This window comes from Notamacropus eugenii, chromosome 5, assembly GCF_028372415.1.
Source record: "Notamacropus eugenii isolate mMacEug1 chromosome 5, mMacEug1.pri_v2, whole genome shotgun sequence".
Taxonomy (NCBI): Eukaryota; Metazoa; Chordata; class Mammalia; order Diprotodontia; family Macropodidae; genus Notamacropus; species Notamacropus eugenii.
The window spans coordinates 2,254,775-2,272,124 of record NC_092876.1 but is presented as its reverse complement, the minus strand read 5'-3'; the positions used below and the strand labels follow the sequence as shown (position 1 = coordinate 2,272,124).

The window sequence follows — 17,350 nt, the reverse complement described above, 5'->3', positions numbered from 1 at the left end:
GAGGAGTACGCAGGCGCATGACTCGGGGGCCGGGAAAGGGTGGGGGCCGAGAGACTGGTGAGGGCGCAGGCGCGCGCCGCGGGGCCCAGGAGGGAGGGGCGGTTGCTGTGGAGACCGGAGTGGGAGGGAGGGAGGGGAGGAGGTGGCTCCGCCGGAAGCTGGGGGCCTCCGGATGATTGCTCCGGGGGGGAGGGACGGGAGTGGGGCGGGGCCTGGCCCAGCTCGGGACTAATCCGGAGCAGCGGCTCTCGAAGTCCCAGCCAATCGGAGGCGGTGAGAGTGGTCGTCCTGACTACTACTCCCAATCTCCCCCGCCCCCTCGGGAGGTGGGGCGTCGAAGAAGACCGAAGGGGAGGGGCGGGGACTCCCGCCGGCCTCGCGACCCTGTTCACGATGTGACCCCCATCTTGCCCGGGGCTGGGGGGCAGGGACCGGGGCGCACTTACTGACTGTGGCTTCAAGGCCCCGCCCGCTTGGTCTCGGGCCCCTTTCCCACCTCCGCGCCTGAACTCTGGGCCTCAGCTGAGCCCCGCCCGCCGGTCCGTGCCGGGGGAGAGCTGGTGGGCCTGGCCTAATTGACCGGAGGGACGAGCGACGACTGGGGTCAGGCCCTTCTTCGGTTTGTGCCTCAGTTTCCCCTTTTGTCAAATGCAGAGGTTGGACTAGATTTTTCAGTTCTTCGGGCTACAGGCATTTATTTAGCGCCTGTTGTGTACCAGTCGTGCCCAGAGTGCTGGGGATACAGAGAAAAACAAACAGAAAAGGCCAGGGAGCCCCCATTTTTACGGGACACCACGTGACGGGGGAAGGGGAGGGCATCTTGGGGAGAAGAGGAGGCAGGAGTGCGGCTAGGAACGGCAGAATTTAAACTGAGGCTTGAGGGAAGCCGGGAATGGAGGGAAGGACAACCAGTGGCCAGGTGCTGAGAGGGGAGATAGGAGCCAGTCGGTCAGTGTAGGCATAGCCTATGTCGTGTTGGGGGTGCTGGGAGGGAGATCTCTCTTTTCTCCAGTGGGTCTTCCCTGATCGTCAGGGGAGGAAGGTCCAAGCACGTGATTGGGGAGCGGTGAGAGGGCCTGACCCAGAGAAGGAGTCAAATACTGGAGTTTGGAGGGGTCAGATAGCTGGCTAGCCCCAGACCCCTGCCATATGAGAAAGTGAGGAGGAGGCTGACACACCCAGTATGTGCCAGGCTGTTCCAAAGAGGAGTAGGAGGGGGGCGGGGACCAGCCTCATTCGGTGCTCCTTTCTTTGGTGGCTCCCAGATCATCATCACTTGGTAGCGGAGCTCTCCAGGGCCTTCTGGTTGGGGCAAACTGAAATGATGGGCAGTATAGAGGGGGCAGGCTGTGGAGATGGCACAGGCAGCTGGCACCTGGAGGGATCCATCAGGGCAGAAGAGGGAGAGTTGGATCCCTGCTCCACTTAGAACAGGCTTAGCCCGGGGAAGGGATGCGTGCCAGAGGGCAGGCAGATGGCAATGAGCACACTGAGCACACTGGCCATGCAAAGATCAGTCACAGAAGCCTGGGACTCCAGAGGGATGGGTGAGTGGGTGGGTGGGACAGTGGATGTCCTTTGTTTTTCTCAGATAACTGAAGTGAGAGAGGAGGGAGACTAGCTCAGGACCTCCCCTTTCACCTTAGACAGTGGCTGCATGCCCTCTCATCTTTCCTTGAGGTTCAAGGGGAGAACTAGTCTTCCATTCCCTGTGGCCAAGCCTTCCCCTATCTTCTGGGCCCCATCCATTCCCACCTCCTTAGGAGCCCCAGAACTAAACGAACTCCCTTTTCCTCTTATCCTCGGTCCCAATGGAAGGAAACACTTTTTGACAGTTAGAGCTGTCCATTGTCTAAATGGGACTCCTTTGTTGGGAGTAAGCCCCCTGTCACTGAAGGTTTCAAGAGGCAATGCCCATTGTCAGGGATTTAGGAGAGGTGAGGTTCCCATGGAGCTCCCTTGCAGATTTTCTGTCTCCATCCATCTTGATGCAAACACCCTCCCTGGCCTTCTCTTTGTCTTTCTTTCTTGGCTTAAAGAAGGCCTTTCTCAGTCTGCAAATGGAGCCTTTCTCTCCTGCTCTGTCATTGTCCTCTTGACCTGCCCCAAATTGGTTTGAAATGAGGCAGAGCTGCACAGAATCCTCAGCCTCACTGTCTTCTCCAGAAGTGGCCGGACAAAAGTCAGGATGCCTGGCTGTGGCTTGGGATGCAGCTGATGACCTTGGTCTCTTGGATGTCTGACCCAGCCCCAAGCGCTGCTGCTCCAGCCACCTTCATGGCCATTGGGACTCCTCTGCCTCCTCTGCTTTGAAATACATGTTTCTCCCCCCTCCCCCCACCCCAGCTACTCAGAACAGGACCTGGGCCTCCTTCCTATTTGGCAGCTAAGTGACGTCGGACCTGGAAATAGAAAGACCTAAGTTCATATCTTACCTCAGATACTAGCCTGTAACCCTGGACATGTTACTTGACTCCTCCATTCCTCAGTTTCTCCATCTGTAAAAGGAGATAACATAGCACTTCCCTCTCAGGGCTCTTATCCACTGCATGCCCCAGCTGCCTCCTGAATAAAGCCCATTTGGCAGGAAGAAGGCATGAGGGGAAGTGATTATGCCCTGTAGGACAACATAACTGGACTGTGAGGATCTTTAAAAGCTAAATCAATGTATTTGTACTTAGCTCCAGAGGCAAGAGATAGCTATGGCAGCATCTTGAGTAGGGTGGTGACAGTTAACTTTAGGAGCACAGTTGTCTGACTCAGGTTGTCCTCTCAGGCTTCCCTTAGAGTCCAGCCATTCTCTGTCCTTCCTTGGTATCAAGCCTGAGGCTTCTATTTCTCCACATCTCCATCTTCCTTTCTTTGCCCTGGAGGCTTAGCAGTGCTGGGGCTCCTTTCATTGAATGCTGTCAGTGCCCAGCAGGGCATCCAGCCCCCTCTCAACTTCCATTCTATTAACCTTTGAACAAATATTTCTTTTTTAAAAATTAGTTTATTAATTTATTTTAATTATCAACATTCACTTTTGTAAGATTTTGAGTTCTAAATTCCCTCTCCTTCCATTCTCCCACCCCAAGACAGCATGCAATCTGATACATGCTATATATGTACAATCATATTAAACATATTTCCACATTAGTCATGTTGTGAAAGAAGAATGAGCACAAAAGGGGAAAACCCTGAGAAGGAAAAAACAACAGCAAAAAAAGAGAAAATAGTATGCTTAGATCTGCAGACTCCATAGTTCTTTCTCTGGATGTGGATAGCATTTTCCATCATGAGTCTTTTGGAATTGTCTTATATCACTGTACTGATCAGAAGAGCTAATGAACAAATAGTTCTTAAGAGAGAGACATATGAGACACAAGAGAGAAAGATGGAGATGAGAGACAAAGGAGGGGGAACAGAAAGAGAAAAGGAAGATGGAGGAGGGAGGGAGGAGGAGACAGAGAGAGGAGACACTGAATGTGGAGAGGGAGAGATAAGAGTCAGATTCCTAAAGAATCTGACTGAGTGGGGGTGGGATGGAGAAAGAGAAAGCATTCTCACTTTAGCAACTGAATGGAAGATGGATTGAGGAGGGGAGAGCCTTTGAGGCAGGCCAGTCTCCCAGCAGCTATTGCAGTAGACCAGGCATAAGGGGATTGGGGGCCTGCACTAGGGTAGGGGCAATGTCAGAGGAGGGAAGGGGAGAACATTGGAGAAATGTTGCAGAGGAGAATCGACAAGAAATGTTGCAGAGGTGAAATTGACAAGAGATGTTGCAGAGGTGAAATCAACAAAAGATGTTGCAGAGGTGAAATTGACAAGGGATTTTATAGAGGTGAAATGACAAGAGATGTTGCAGAGGTGAAATGACAAGAGATATTGCAGAGATGAAATTGACAAGGGATTTTATACAGGTGAAATGACAAGAGATGTTGCAGAGGTGAAATGACAAGAGATGTTGCAGAGGTGAAATTGACAAGGGATTTTATACAGGTGAAATGACAAGAGATGTTGCAGAGGTGGAATTGACAAGGGATTTTATACAAGTGAAATGACAAGAGATGTTGCAGAGGTGAAATGCCAGGTCTTGGCACCATATTGGATCTGGGGGGGTGAGAGAGAGTGAGGTGTCCAGGGTGATTCTTAGGTTGGGAACTTGAAGAACCCAGAAGATGGTGGTGCTCTTGACCTGCATTATGAAGAAGGGGAGATATAAGAAGAGCCCTCCTCTCATTCCAAAGAAGTGAGAAGCCTTTCTGCAGGATGTTGCATATAAAAACAGACTTTTCTTCAATATGTCAATAGGTTTTATTGTTTTTTATTCTTTTCACTCTCTCTCTCTTTCTCTCTCTTTTTAAGGAAGAACATCCTTTCTTTTATAGGATTGCTCCCTGGGAAGGGGAATGTTACAGGGGTAAATCTAGATGATATGAAAACAAAAGCTCAATAAAATATCTACGTGTGTGTTTTTTAAGGAGATATTGATTGTGTCCCTTGAATAAAGAAGAGCTGAGGATGGCCCAGAAGCTACTAATCAGAAATAAAGAAGTGGGAGGGTGGGATTGGGACAATATATTGATCGATTTTAGTAAGAATGCACCTGCTTCTCACCACTTTGTGCATATCTTGTCCTGGGCTCAGGGAATTCTGAAGATAGTTATGAAATAGTCTCTGCCCTGAAGGAGCTTATGTTCTTTTGGTAGAGATGTTACAGGTATGTCCCATAGAAAATAAATACATGTTGGTGGGGGCAGGGGGAAGGATCAGGGCCTAGCACCTGGACCTAAGAAAAGGTATCTTGTGGAAGGTGGGGCTTGAGGGGAGTTTTCAAGGAAACAAAGGGTCATGAGAGGCAGAGAGGGCATTTCAGACATGGGGGACAGCCCAGAAATGGGTGATAATATGTTGCAAGATGATAAAAGGGTGCCAGGATGGAAGGACTGTAATGTAAAGGGAGAGGAGAAATAAGACTGGAAGAGCAGGCTGGAATCCAGTTGGGAAGAGCTTTCTGAGGTAAAGAGAAGAATTCAAGTTTGATTCTTCCTGGAGGAAATAGGGAGCCAAGATCCACTTAATCCACTGGATTGAAGGATTGGAGAGGGTGATGACACCATGCATTGATTAGCTTCTATTATCTAAGGTCTGGTAAGGGATTTTTATGGATGGGGGAATTTTGGGTGTGTTTGAGAGTAATGGGGAAGAGAGAAATGGAGAAGCTGAAGAGGAGAGAGCTGTGTGTTGGAAACAGCAGATCTCAGGATTGAGGGCACTCATGGAAGGGTTGGTGGTTAAGAAAGGACCATGGAAAGAAGCCAGGAAGCCTTCTTTGAGAGTCCATGAAATGCCATGCCCTATGCTAAGCCTTGGGAATAGTTTCAACCGAAAAGATGCTTTGTAGTTGACATTCAGTTGTTTCAGTCATGTCTGACTTTTCCTGATCCCATTTGGGGTTTTCTTGGCAGTGGAGTGGTTTGCTATTTCCTTCTCCTGCTCGCTTTACAGATGAGGAAACGGAGGCAAACAGGGCTAAGTGACTTGCCCAGGGTCTCACAACTAATATGTATCTGAGGCTGGCTTTAATGAGTCTTCCCCACTGCAGGCTCAGCTCGCTATCCACTGTGTACCTACTTGCCCATAGAAAGATACTCTCTGCCTTCAATAGAGTTTCCTTTCCAAAGGAGAAAGGGAAGAGGAATGAAGTTATCTAGCCTGACAGAGAGTATCGAGGAGAGTAGCAAGGTGGCCTGGAGAGGGATGAAGACATGGTTGGCCTGAGCTTCCTCCTTAAAATGGAGGCCAATTCCAGGGAGAGGTCCCAGGGGGTAGAGGTTACTTCCAGTGGAGAAAGCAGTCTGGGGTGGAGAGGTATCTCTTGCTGGGGGTGGGTAAGAATCCAGAAGGCAACCTGTAGAGGAAGGAAGGGGAGGGGCTGGGCATGACATCAAGGGACTGTGAAATGTGGGGAAGATGAGAGGGGACTTAGGGCCCATGACATTTTCCTATTTTCTATAGAAAACAGGAGTTGGAGACAGGGGGTGGGAAACAAGTGATGCTAGCACAGGAGGTCGCAGAGGAGGCCCAGCCCTGTGTGAGTGCTCCCAGGGACTGGGAGACATCATAGACACAGCCACAGCAGTGTGAGATGAAGACAGCAGGGCTATGGAAAAGATCATGGAGGAATCACCACCAACAACCTCAGAAAGAATCAAGGGCTTTACAAGGCAGAAGGGAAGAGGTTCAGACATAGGAGACACCTTCCTTCCTCCCACAGCCTCCCTCCTCTCCCACAGCTTACCTCCTCCCCAGAAGCCTCCCTCCTCCCACAGCCTTCTTCCTCCCCAGCACCCTTCCCATCATTTTCCTCCTCCCCCACCATCTACCTCCCAGGATGAATGATCTTAGGTTCTAGGCCCCTCTTCTCCAGATTGGTGACTGACTCTCCTGGGATTTTTTTTGGAAAACCTCTCCAGTTCTGGTAGCTTGAATCTTGTTCAAACCACCTTGGCCATTGTTTCTGCATGGGTTGTGTCACTGTACTACAGATGGCCCCGCTAACCATCTATATGACTTTCTGGGCCAAAGTGCTCCTCCCTGGCACCGCCTCATTGGGAGGGTTGTTTCCCCCATTAGATGGCCAGCTCCTGCCTTTGCTTTTAAGGCACATTACTGTGTTTCAAGCATGCTTTGGGTCTTTGGGTCAGGCTGCTATATCATCCCCTCAAGGTCTAGGGGTAGCTCAGTGAGGTTGCATGTTTCTTGTCTGATGTTATCAGTGTGAACCCGTAGGTATGTGTAGAACAGTCTGTAACTAGTGCTCTAATTCCATTTAAACAATTCCTGTTTAGCTTTCACAAAGTGATAATTATTGTGAAGCTACAGCAAGAACGGATACAGCAATGTGTGGGGCAGGAACACTGTCCTCCCCCTCCCAATCATCTCAGCATCTGGGGTGAGCGGGCTCAGTCTTAACACCTAGCTGAAGGCACCTCTAACTCTCCAGTACCATGGTCCATCAGCCATTGCTTTAGCAGCTGGGGGAGGAGAGATGGGAGGGACTCAGGATCAACTAGGAGGCTAATCTAGGAGAGAACAGAAGTGGGAGGGGATCAGCCCAAGCAGGGGGCTCAAGATGAGACCTAAGAAGTGGCCAGTGAGGGCCTTAAAGGAGAGACTGTGTGGGCATCCTCCTGGCAGAGGGCATCAGCTCCTCCTTGGGACTCACCCCTCCCAAATGGGGTTGGCTTTGGGCACTCTCCCCTCCTGGCCCACCAGCATAGGCCTCCAGCTTCCTGCCTGCCTGTGGCCTCTTCCTCTCTATTGTGTCACACCCCACTGGAGTCCCTGCCAGCCTCCTTCCTCCTTCCCACCCCTTAGCATAAAGCACAGGCCTAGATTTCCTTCCTTGAATCCTCAGCTCAGTGAACAATATGTGGCCTGTCTCCCTCCAGGATCCAGCCCAGGAAGCACATCTCTTTTCTCTCTGCCCACCTTGGTGCCCAGCTCAGTGGTTCCTCCTCCTCAGGCCCTTCTCCCTGAGTTCTTCCAAAATGTTCCAGAGCACTGAAGTTCCACAAGAAGCTTGTGGCAGTTTACAGAGACCTAGTGACCGACCTCTAGTCTGGCCCCGCCCCCAATCCTCCTCAATGCTTCCTCTTGGCTTGGAGCCAGGTTTTAGGGACACTGGGTATCCAACAACTGTTGGTAGTCTATGTGGTAGTCCTTTAGGTGTAGGCTGGCAAGGCAGGTGCCCACTGACTGGGGAATATGCCCTCTGAATGGAATGGAGGAGTCCTGTGCCCTTAGAAACAGAGCAGGAAGGTTAGTGAGAAGCCGCTAAGCCTGGAGATGCCCTGATGCCAAGGGGGGCAGGACCCAACCAAGTGGCCCAGATAGCTCCTCTCTTCCCCTTTTCTGCTGAGATAGTGAACCATGAGCCCTGGATACAATGCCAGGTTTGGCTAATTGCAGAATTGTTTTTTCCCTCCTTTTGGGAGGGAAAAGTGGAAGGGATATTTCTGGAGTGGAAGGGGAGAGGGATCAAAACTGGATCTGTGATTTCAGTGGAAAGCCACACCTAGTAACAAAAGCCGGTGTGAAGAAACAGTGAGCTGAATGGTGCCCCAGGAGCCTCAGCCCTATCTGAGGCCGCCTGCAGCCAGGCTCCATCTACGCTGCTCACTTCAGGTGCAGCTTTTCCTCTCGATCCTCTCCGAAGAGCTGGCTACTGTCACCCACCCCCTCCTGGAAGGCCCTGTCTTCCCCTGCTTTCTATGGCTGGGCCCTCCCTTGGCTCCGATCTGCCTTGGTCACTGTCAAGGGCAGTTCTAGCAGTTCACTTTTTAATTGATCACAAACTTTGGGAGGTTGGTGCTATTATTATCCACATGTTAAAGATGAAGGAACTGAGGTAGACAGAGGTTGTGACTTTGCTCAGTCACCCGGCTGGTAAGCATCTGAGGCCATATGGGAACTCAGCTCTGTCTTCCTGACTCAGAGGGCCCATTGCATCCACTGACACACTATGGGGAGCGATCTTTGCAGGCCCCTTCTCATCAACACCCAGAGCCTTAAGTGGGACCGTGATGTCAAGGCCCCCCAATTCTCTCTCTCCTCAGCTCCAGCCCTTTATAACCTCAGGGTCTTTTCAAACTGCACTGAGCCTTTGGGGACATCCTGCCTGTGGGCCCCACTCCAGACCAGCTTCCCCAAGCCCCGCCCCCCAGCTCGAGAACCGTGGGGTCTCTTCTCTCTTCCTCCTCCCTCCAAACCAAGAGGTGACCAGGGCTTCTCCTCTCAGCCCCCACCCACGCCAGGCCTCTCCTTGTCACCGCAATGACCTCAAGTCACAGGGTCTTAGACTGGGGGCTGAAAGGGGCACTGAGGGTCGGGATCGGACGCCCTCATTTGACCTACGAGGTCCCCAGAGGTCGGAGGCTGGAAGTATCTTCCCACTGTCCCCCCTCCTTTCCCGGGACAGAGACCTGCCCGCGGCGCTAGGAGCACGGGCATGGCGTCCCTCAGCGGGGCATCCCGAGCCCTTCCCACTCGGCGAGTCCCTCATCTCCTCCCTCCAGACCTTGGGCCTGGCGCAAGCCCGCGCGCTCCCGGGGCCTCCCGCCCCGCGCGGGGCGCTGACGTCAGGCAGGAGCTACTCAGTAGCCGCTGGGCTCAGGCCCCGCCCCCCGGCTTATACTTTGTATCCGCGGGGGAAGGTCAGCTCGCCGGGAAGGCGGGGCCGGGCGAGGAGAAAGGAGAGACGACGCCACGCCCCTTCGGACTCGGCTCCGCCCCCACCCCACCGCCGATCACAGAGCGCGAGGGCGGGAGGACTCAGAGTCCTAGAGCGGCCCGGAAACGGCCGCCGGGCGGGGCCGGTGCGGACACCGCCCGGGCACCGGGGAGCGGAGATTGTGCCCCGGGCGGCCCGCGGCCCGGACGCGCCTGCGAAACCTCGCGGCTCAGCGGGCGGCCTCGGACCCGGAGCCCTGGAGCAGCCCGCGAGCCCGGGGCCGGGGGAGGCGGGGCCCGGGGAGGGAACGGAGGTGACGTCAAGGTCACTTCCGGTCTGTCCGGCCGTCCCCCTGACCCCGGGCCCCGAGGAGCCGCCGCCGCCGCTGCCGTCAGGGAAGAAGAGGAGGAGGAGGAAGAGGAGGAAGAAACCCGAGGAGCAGGAGGAAGAGGAGGAGGCGGAGGAGGAGGACGGAGCGGCGGCGGCCCCGGGAGTCCAGCCCCAGACCGACCTACACGGACAGGAACAGGAACCGCGCCGGTGAGCGGGAGGGGGGGGTATGAGAAGGGGAGCGCCTGGGGACGCGCATGCGCGTTCCGCCGGGAGGCCCCCCCCCCCTTCTCGGGGGTGGAGGGGGAACAACTCGGGGACGCGCATGCGCGGGGAAAGGGAAGGACATTTCGGGGCCGCGCCCGCGCGCTCCCGGGGCGGGGGGAGGGGCGGGGGTAACGTTCCCGCTCGGGGGCGCGCGCCCAGGTAGCGGGCTCCTCCTGGTGCGCGCTCTCGCCTCCTGCGGATGTTGGGGGAGGGGAGGGGCAGGAGTGACACGTGACCCTGCCCCTCCCCCCCTCTGGCCAGGCCTGGCCTCAAGACCGGAAGCAGCCTCTGAGGCTCCGGGGGGAAGTTGAGGCCAAGAGGGGGAGGGGCGAGCCTCAGTTCTCCCTCCAGGCCCCGCCCGAACCCGGTGGACCGCAGCCCCCCCCTCCGAGAGGAGTGACTGGGCCAAGGTCACCCCGCTCCCATCCCCCCCTCCCCCGCCTGCGCAGGGCGGGTGGCCTCAGTTTCCCCCGCTCCGGACCCTCCCCCCACTCATTGCCTTCGGCTTGCGTCCCGCCCCCAGGATCTGGGCCCCAGGCATGGAGCTGCGGGAGGAAGACTGGTCCCCGGAGCCCCTGGACTCGTCGGAGCAGCAGATGGCCAGCCGCGAGCACCCGGGTGAGGGCCCGGGGAGGCTGGGCCTGGGGGGAGGGGCGGGCGGGCTGAGCGAGGGGCCTGCGGGCCCAGCGCCCCTCCCCCTGCGTCCCCTCCCCCTGCTTCCCCCTCCCCTGCTCCCCCCTCCCCCTGCTTCCCCCTCCCCTGCTTCCCCCTCCCCTGCTCCCCCCTCCCCTGCTCCCCCCCTCCCCCTGCTCCCCCCTCCCCTGCTTCCCCCTCCCCTGCTCCCCCCTCCCCTGCTCCCCCCTCCCCTGCTCCCCCCTCCCCCTGCTCCCCCCTCCCCCTGCTCCCCCCTCCCCTGCTCCCCCCTCCCCTGCTTCCCCCTCCCCTGCTCCCCCCTCCCCCTGCTCCCCCCCTCCCCCTGCTTCCCCCTTCCCCCTCCCCCTGCTTCCCCTCCCCCTGCTTCCCCCTCCTCCCTCCCCCTCCTCCTCCCTCCCCCTGCTTCCCCCTCCTCCCTCCCCCTCCTCCTCCCTCCCCCTGCTTCCCCCTCCTCCTCCCTCCCCCTCCTCCTCCCTCCCTCTCCTTTCCTTCCCCTCCTTCCGTTCCTCCCCCCCCCCCCCCCCGCCCCCCCACGACCCAGGGCTCCCGAGAAGCAGCAGCCCCCCCTTGGTGACTGAGGTTTTCCCAGCTTGACCAGCAGTGAGAAGAAAGGTCATTCATTCCCTCCCCAACAGCCTAGGCCACTGCTGCTTCTGCCTGGGGGCTCCCTCCCCCCCCAGGTGGCCTGGCCTGTGCTCTGGGCCCTTGGTAAACGGGGTTATTAGAGCCAGCAGGCAATGGGGAAAGGGGGAAAGGCTTGTAATGGAGAAGCTGTTAGAAAACTGCCCATCCTGTTTGAGAGTCTGAGAACCTGCCCAGGGAGCGTTAGGTGAGGCAGAGAAGACTGGCATGGGAAGGGTCCGTCCCCCACCTTGAGCAGAGATGTCTCTGAGGGCTCCCTGAGCTCGCCAGATGGGACCTTGGCAAGCCCTTCTGTAGTGCGGGGGGGCTTGGCCTCCTGGGGCTGCTCAGGCAGAAACACCTTTGGCCAGGCCCCCTCCTCACCTCCCTCCCTTCCTCCTTCCTCCCTCCAGTGGACATCCTCCTCCTGGATGATGATGAGGATGAGCCCAGCTGGCCCCCTCCCAAGCCTTCCCCACCACCACCACCCATCCCCCCGTCTGGGCCTGGGGGCCGGCCGCGCCCGCCAGCCCCCTACATCTGCAATGAGTGCGGGAAGAGCTTCAGCCATTGGTCGAAGCTGACGCGCCACCAGCGCACACACACGGGCGAGCGGCCCAATGCCTGCACCGACTGTGGGAAGACCTTTTCTCAGAGTTCCCACCTGGTCCAGCACCGGCGCATCCACACAGGCGAGAAGCCCTACGCCTGTTCCGAATGCGGCAAGCGCTTCAGCTGGAGCTCCAACCTCATGCAGCATCAGCGCATCCACACAGGCGAGAAGCCGTACGCCTGCCCCGAGTGCGGGCGCAGTTTCACTCAGAGCAAGAGCCTTGCCAAGCACCGGCGTTCCCACAGCGGTCTCAAGCCCTTTGTCTGCCCCCGCTGTGGTCGTGGCTTCAGCCAGGCCAAGAGTCTGGCCCGCCACCTGCGGCTGCACCCTGAGCTGGCCGCTGAGGGCAAAGCGGCTGCCCGCAGAGCCAGAGCTGCCGTGGTGGCCGAGGTGGAGGCTGAGGTGGCTGCTGCTGCTGCTGCTGCCGCCGCCGCCGCCGCCGCCGCTGCTGCCGCCTCCATGGGGGGATCCACGGTGGAGGACGGAGACATGGCTGCTGCTGGGGATGGTGGGGGGCTGGCTTCAGGCCGAGCTCGGGAGGGGGAAGTGGGGGAGAGGGTGATTAAGGTGGAAGTTGGGGCTGGTGGGGTGGTGCCCCGGCCCCGGCGAGCCCCAACTCTCAAGCCTTATGTGTGTGTGGAGTGTGGAAAGGGCTTCACGCAGGGCTCAGAGCTCCTGGCCCACCAGCGTGCTCAGCATGGGCTGGGGACCTGGGATGGGGAGGAGGAGAAGGAGGGAGAAGATGGGGAGGGGGCCACAGCTGGGGAGGAACCTGCCCACATCTGTGTGGAGTGTGGGGAGGGCTTTGGCCAGGGGGCCGCCTTGCGGAGACACAAGAAGACCCATGCTGTGGGGGCACCCCTGGTGTGCCAGGCCTGCGGGCAGAACTACTATGTGGCTGCTGGGGTCGTGGATGAGGGCCGGTGTAGTGAGTGCCGGGCCCGGTAGGGGCGGCGGGGCCCGGGGGGAGGGGCTCCTCGGGCTGGGAGAGAGAGAGAGCGCAATCGAGCCAGACCAAGAGACACTCAGCAGGAGTTAGACATAGTGAATGATGGGTGGCGGGCAGGGGGAGAGAGTGGCACATTCCCCCACAGTCTGAGATAGGGGAGTTGGGGCCTGTGGGCATGAGGGATGGAGCCACTGCAGATCCTCTGGTGCTGGGCCTCCCTCCACCCCATTCCCGCCCCTGGGCCCAAAAGACAGATAGACACAGTGAGAGAGAGAGAGACCAAGACAGAGGATCCCCTTCCCCCATTACCTGGGGAACCACGAGGGAGGGGGAGAAATGTCTCCCCTTCTCTCTGAGCCAAGGTGGGGAGGAAAGAGGTAAAGGAGTCCCTTTTCTCTCTCATTTAGCATTTTATTTTAGTTCTCTTATCCCCTCCCTCCTCTCAGTCCTTTTTCCCCTTCTCCCTTTTCTATTCCCTCCCCTTCCTCCACTGGGGCAGCCATGCTGATCTGCCCTCCCCAGGCAAGGTTGGGGGAGGGGGAGTTGGGAACAATAAATGGAGCCATCGGATTGTCCCTCCCTGTGTGGTTCTTGATTTTGGGGGGAGAGGGCAAGGCCAGGAGCAAATAAGGCCTAGGAGTGGAGTCTCCTTTTAAGGGAAGGGTGAAGGGATGGGAGGAGGTGTCTAGGACCATGGTCTTTGGATACCTGCGTGGTACAGGTGGGCACACTGCAATGTGGAGCCAACGTCTGGGCCCAGTTTGGCTGCTGCGCTCTGACCCTGCTTCCCGGCGTCTCCTTTGGGAAGTAGACGTACCCTTGGGGAACGAGGCACCCAAGAAGTTAGGCCTGCAGTGTGTTTTAGAGTGCAGTAGGTGATTGCCTAGCTAGGAAAGGTGGAATAAGGCAGGCCAGCCAGAGTTGCTGACAGGTCAGTTGGGATGGCTGAGATGACCCAAGCGGCGTTTGTACCTGTCAGAGAGCCCTAGAGAACAGAGCTCCAGATTGCAAGTTGCTCTAGGACAAAATCACAGCAAAGGATCCCAAGTAGCTACTTGGGGTGGGGTGGTTAATGCTCTTTGGATGGGATAGGAAACGGCTGATCCCGAAGTGGGGTACATCCCTAGCTTCCTGAGTTGATGAAGAATGACATACTCCTCAGGTGCCTCATCGGCAGATGTGGCCAAGACTTGAGAATGGACCAGGAGTCACAATGGTTCCATTTCCTAAGGAGACAAGGCTGGCACCAGGATGTGATCAGTTAAGTGTCCTGGTAAGGGAACGGTGAGTAAATGACCAGAAAGGCCAGCATCCTTGCCCTGTTACCAGGGGCCTGCAAGATGAGGAAGGTGCCATTCCAGAGCTATTTTTTTACCTGGGTTTCAGCAAAATGTTTGATGCAATTTCACGGTGTTGGAGGAAAAGAGGAGAGATGGCTGGGCTTTGGAATCACTGCAGCAGTGGCAGTCTGTAAGTCATTCTATGTGGGGTTGGCCAGGGACCTCCAGTGTGTGTCCCAGGGATCTGTGCTTGGCCTTGTGTAACTTGAAATTGTTGCAAAGGACCCATGTGGCTTGCTTATTCCAACTGGGAGGGCTAGTTAACCCTGGAGAGCGAGACTCCAAACTGCCCTGACTGCCTAAAGTATTGGGCTGGTTCTAAGATGATGACAATATGGTCATGGTCAGGCAGCAATTCAGTGGAGAAAGGTCTGGCAGTCGAGATGGGCTGCAGACCGGCTTCAGGAAGAGATGCCAAAAGGCCCTGCTCCTGTGCTCTGGTTAGTGCTGGCCAGGATGTGAAGGAGGAAGCGTTCAGGCCTGCCCCCACGCCTTGTGATAAGCCAAGTCCTTTGAGAAGTGGTTGAGTTCATGCAGAGGGAGAGCATCTGAAGCTGGCTTGGGTCCGTGGCCTGGTTAAACCTGTTGGAATTATTTCTGTCCTTAGATTCACTCAGCTCCTGACTTCCTTTGGGGCCAGGACCCCTGGCCCTGGGCTGGGGAATTTGAGGATCTTAAGTGATGTTGGTCAAGACCTATCTCGATTGTTTCACTCCTCAAAAGGATGCTATTGCTGGTCCAGTCCTGGGTGGAGAGCGTTGTGAAGCATCCTCTCCTGGGCTGGAGGTGTTTGGTTGTAAGGAGGAGAAATTCAAGGGGGAAGAAAACCCGGTTGACACTCCCTTGGACAAGGCCCCAGTCCAGCTTATTTGTGACTGGAAGGGAAGCCTATGCTACCTGGGCAGCTCACCTGTTTGTGGTTTCTTCCTTACGGTGATGCCCCCGCAGTGCAGCGCCAGCCATTATGTCCGATATCCCCAGCCTTTGTTTCCCCAGTTTCTCCCACCAGTGCTCAGGTGTGGAGGCTGCTTTGGAGCCATCCTGGCTGCCCTCCTGTGCCCCTACCAGGGAGAGAGGAGGGGGACCTTGGCCTCCCCAGGCCTAGACTTCTTCCTGTCACATGGTAGGGCTCTCTGAACCTGCCTCCTGAGAGGTCTTGCTCAGTACCAGCAGCAGCATTTGCTTACAGCCCGACTCTGCGAAAGGAGCAGTGACTGGATTTGTTCCACTTGTCCTGGAGAGAGATTGAGAATGGATGTTGAAGAAAAGTGGATTTCATTGGGGGTGGTCCTGGAGCAAAAGTGGAGAGGTCTTCAGGGCTAAGTCGTTCTGCATGATTGACAGGCCCATCTGGCTTTTCTCTGGCCATGGTGCTGAAGGAGGCCTAGGGGCTGGCCTGGCTAGGGAAGATTGGAGCCTAGGTTTTAGTAATCCTTCCCTCTCTCCCTCCTGCATTTCATACATGGGGAAATTAAGGCCCAGAGAGCTGGTATGTTTTGTCTGGGGTTACACATGGAGTGTCTGGGTTTCTCGCTCAGTAGCTGAGGGCTTTGAGGTCTCATTCTTAGCTGACAACACGGATGCATGGGATCACATACTGGGAGTAGCATGTGGGATGCAGCAATTGGAAGTTGGAGGGGATCCTTGCAAGGGGCTCTCTGCAGTCTATAAACTTGGATCTGCCCCCTCTAAAATGGAGAGGTTGGAGTAGGCCTCAAGAGTCCTGTGTAGCTGATAGTCTGATGTATTGTGTCTCTGTGCATCTGTCCATTTGTTCATGGGTGTGTGTGTGTGTGTGTGTGTGTGTGTGTGTGTGTCCCTTTGTGTTTCTCACAAAAGGACTTGTTTGGGCACATGGGCGCCCTCTCAACCTCCTTGCCTCAGTCCCCTACCAGGATCTGAGCTAGTCAGTACAACTGACGAGTTTGGGAGAGCAGACCACACGGTCAGCCTAATTGCAAAGCTTGACAGGCTGGTGCCTGGAGCAAGGGGGCTTGCAGATCCTGTGATTCAATTGGGACCCAGAGAGGCTCCAGCTCCAGAAAACTTTGACATGAGAAGATTCTTTAGGGACCTTCAGTGTCACCTGTCTCCCCCCATCGGGTTACTTGGCTCTGTTCCTGCTCTCTACTCAGTGAGGGAAGTCACTGGCAGGACTGATGGTGCCATTGCATGATTCCATGTGTTCCAGGATGGGACTTGGGGTAATAAGAATGGTCTCACAGACTAGAGACCAAGCAGGCCATGTGGACTCTGCTTTGGTCATCACTTCCTCCTCCCTTGTATCATGGCCTATCCAGCTTTTGGCATCAGGTGCAAGAGCAGCCAAGGTGGCGAGACCCTTGTCTGGTGGGTCCCTGCTTGTTCCAAATCTCCTCACTCTGGAGACTTTTCCAGTTACACCTTTCAGAAGCATCCCTCCCCCTGCCACCTTAGCCAAAAGTTGGGCAGTGAACCTCACAGCACTTCAGGGCACTCTCCTGAGTGCATGGACCTGTTCAAACCAAGTGGGGAGGATTATCTGGAAACAATTGCCTTTTTAAAATGGCCAGTTTTACAATCACCAACCAACACAACTGCTGCAGTGTTTATAGAAAAGCAGGAGAGAATTGGAGGTAGAAAGGAGATCATGAAGGAGGTGAGTCACTTTTCTTCTGTTCCTGATGAGGCCCCAGTACCTGCTGTAGGCCCAGAGTCCAAAACCAAGGGGATGAGTGGGGCCAGGGCCTAAGCTCTCCAGAGCACTTAGCCAGGAGGGCCTTTGTAGAGGTGCTGCATGAACACTGCTTGGGCCTCTGAGCATAGATGGAGGAAGTCTGTGCACCTCTTGGCATGGTCTGCCCAGACAGGACACCTTCCTAGTCTTGGCCTTCAGCCTAAACCACCCTGCCACTCCAGGCCTCTGCTTGCCATTCTCTTGCCCCCTTGCGTTCTCCATAGTCCACCACCAGCTTTCTGCTGCTTTGCATGTGCTGCTGAAATTCTGGCAGAGGAAGTCACACCATCATGCCTGATGGGTCCAAGGCAAGTTGTGTTCTTATTTCTCATTAGGGCCCTTGCTGCTCCCAAGGGGTCCTCTTTTCCCTCATTGAGAATTCCACTCTCCAGAGAGGCTGCTTCATCCACCCTTCCACCTCTAGTCACCCTTTGACTTTCCTCTCAGGTGACCTGAGAAAATGAAGGCCCTTCCTTATGAACTCCTTCTCCTGTCTTGTGTATCTCAGTACCTCATCTCTCCCTCTCCATTTTCTTCTCCTTAGTTCTAGACTTTGAGGAAGAAGCAGCCCTCTTTCTAAACTGTTATTGGATTTTTTTTTTAAACAAGGAATTAATTTCCCTCTACCTCCTCCCCATCATAG

General features: G+C 55.9%; 1 protein-coding gene and 1 long non-coding RNA gene across 2 annotated transcripts; one reads left to right on the top strand and one right to left on the bottom strand.

Annotated features, from left to right (window-relative positions):
- Nucleotides 1–328: 328 nt before the first annotated feature.
- Nucleotides 329–9,180, bottom strand: LOC140508132 (uncharacterized). Its single transcript, XR_011968315.1, has 2 exons — nt 7,477–9,180; nt 329–2,959 (listed from the first exon to the last, which is right to left on the bottom strand). It is a non-coding gene; the product is annotated as an uncharacterized lncRNA (long non-coding RNA).
- A 450-nt stretch (nt 9,181–9,630) lies between these two features.
- ZNF787 (zinc finger protein 787) lies at nt 9,631–13,226 on the top strand. Its single transcript, XM_072615793.1, has 3 exons — nt 9,631–9,757; nt 10,338–10,432; nt 11,503–13,226. Exons 2-3 carry the CDS (start codon nt 10,354–10,356, stop codon nt 12,648–12,650), a joined length of 1,227 nt encoding a protein of 408 aa, XP_072471894.1. The 5' UTR covers nt 9,631–9,757; nt 10,338–10,353; the 3' UTR covers nt 12,651–13,226.
- Nucleotides 13,227–17,350: the final 4,124 nt, after the last annotated feature.

Bases quoted from the DNA above. Each gene is read 5' to 3' on its own strand.
- ZNF787 (XM_072615793.1), top strand. From the start codon at position 10,354: ATGGAGCTGCGGGAGGAAGACTGGTCCCCGGAGCCCCTGGACTCGTCG. The intron at 10,433-11,502 runs GTGAGGGCCCGG...TCCTCCCTCCAG, and splicing joins GGCCAGCCGCGAGCACCCGG to TGGACATCCTCCTCCTGGAT.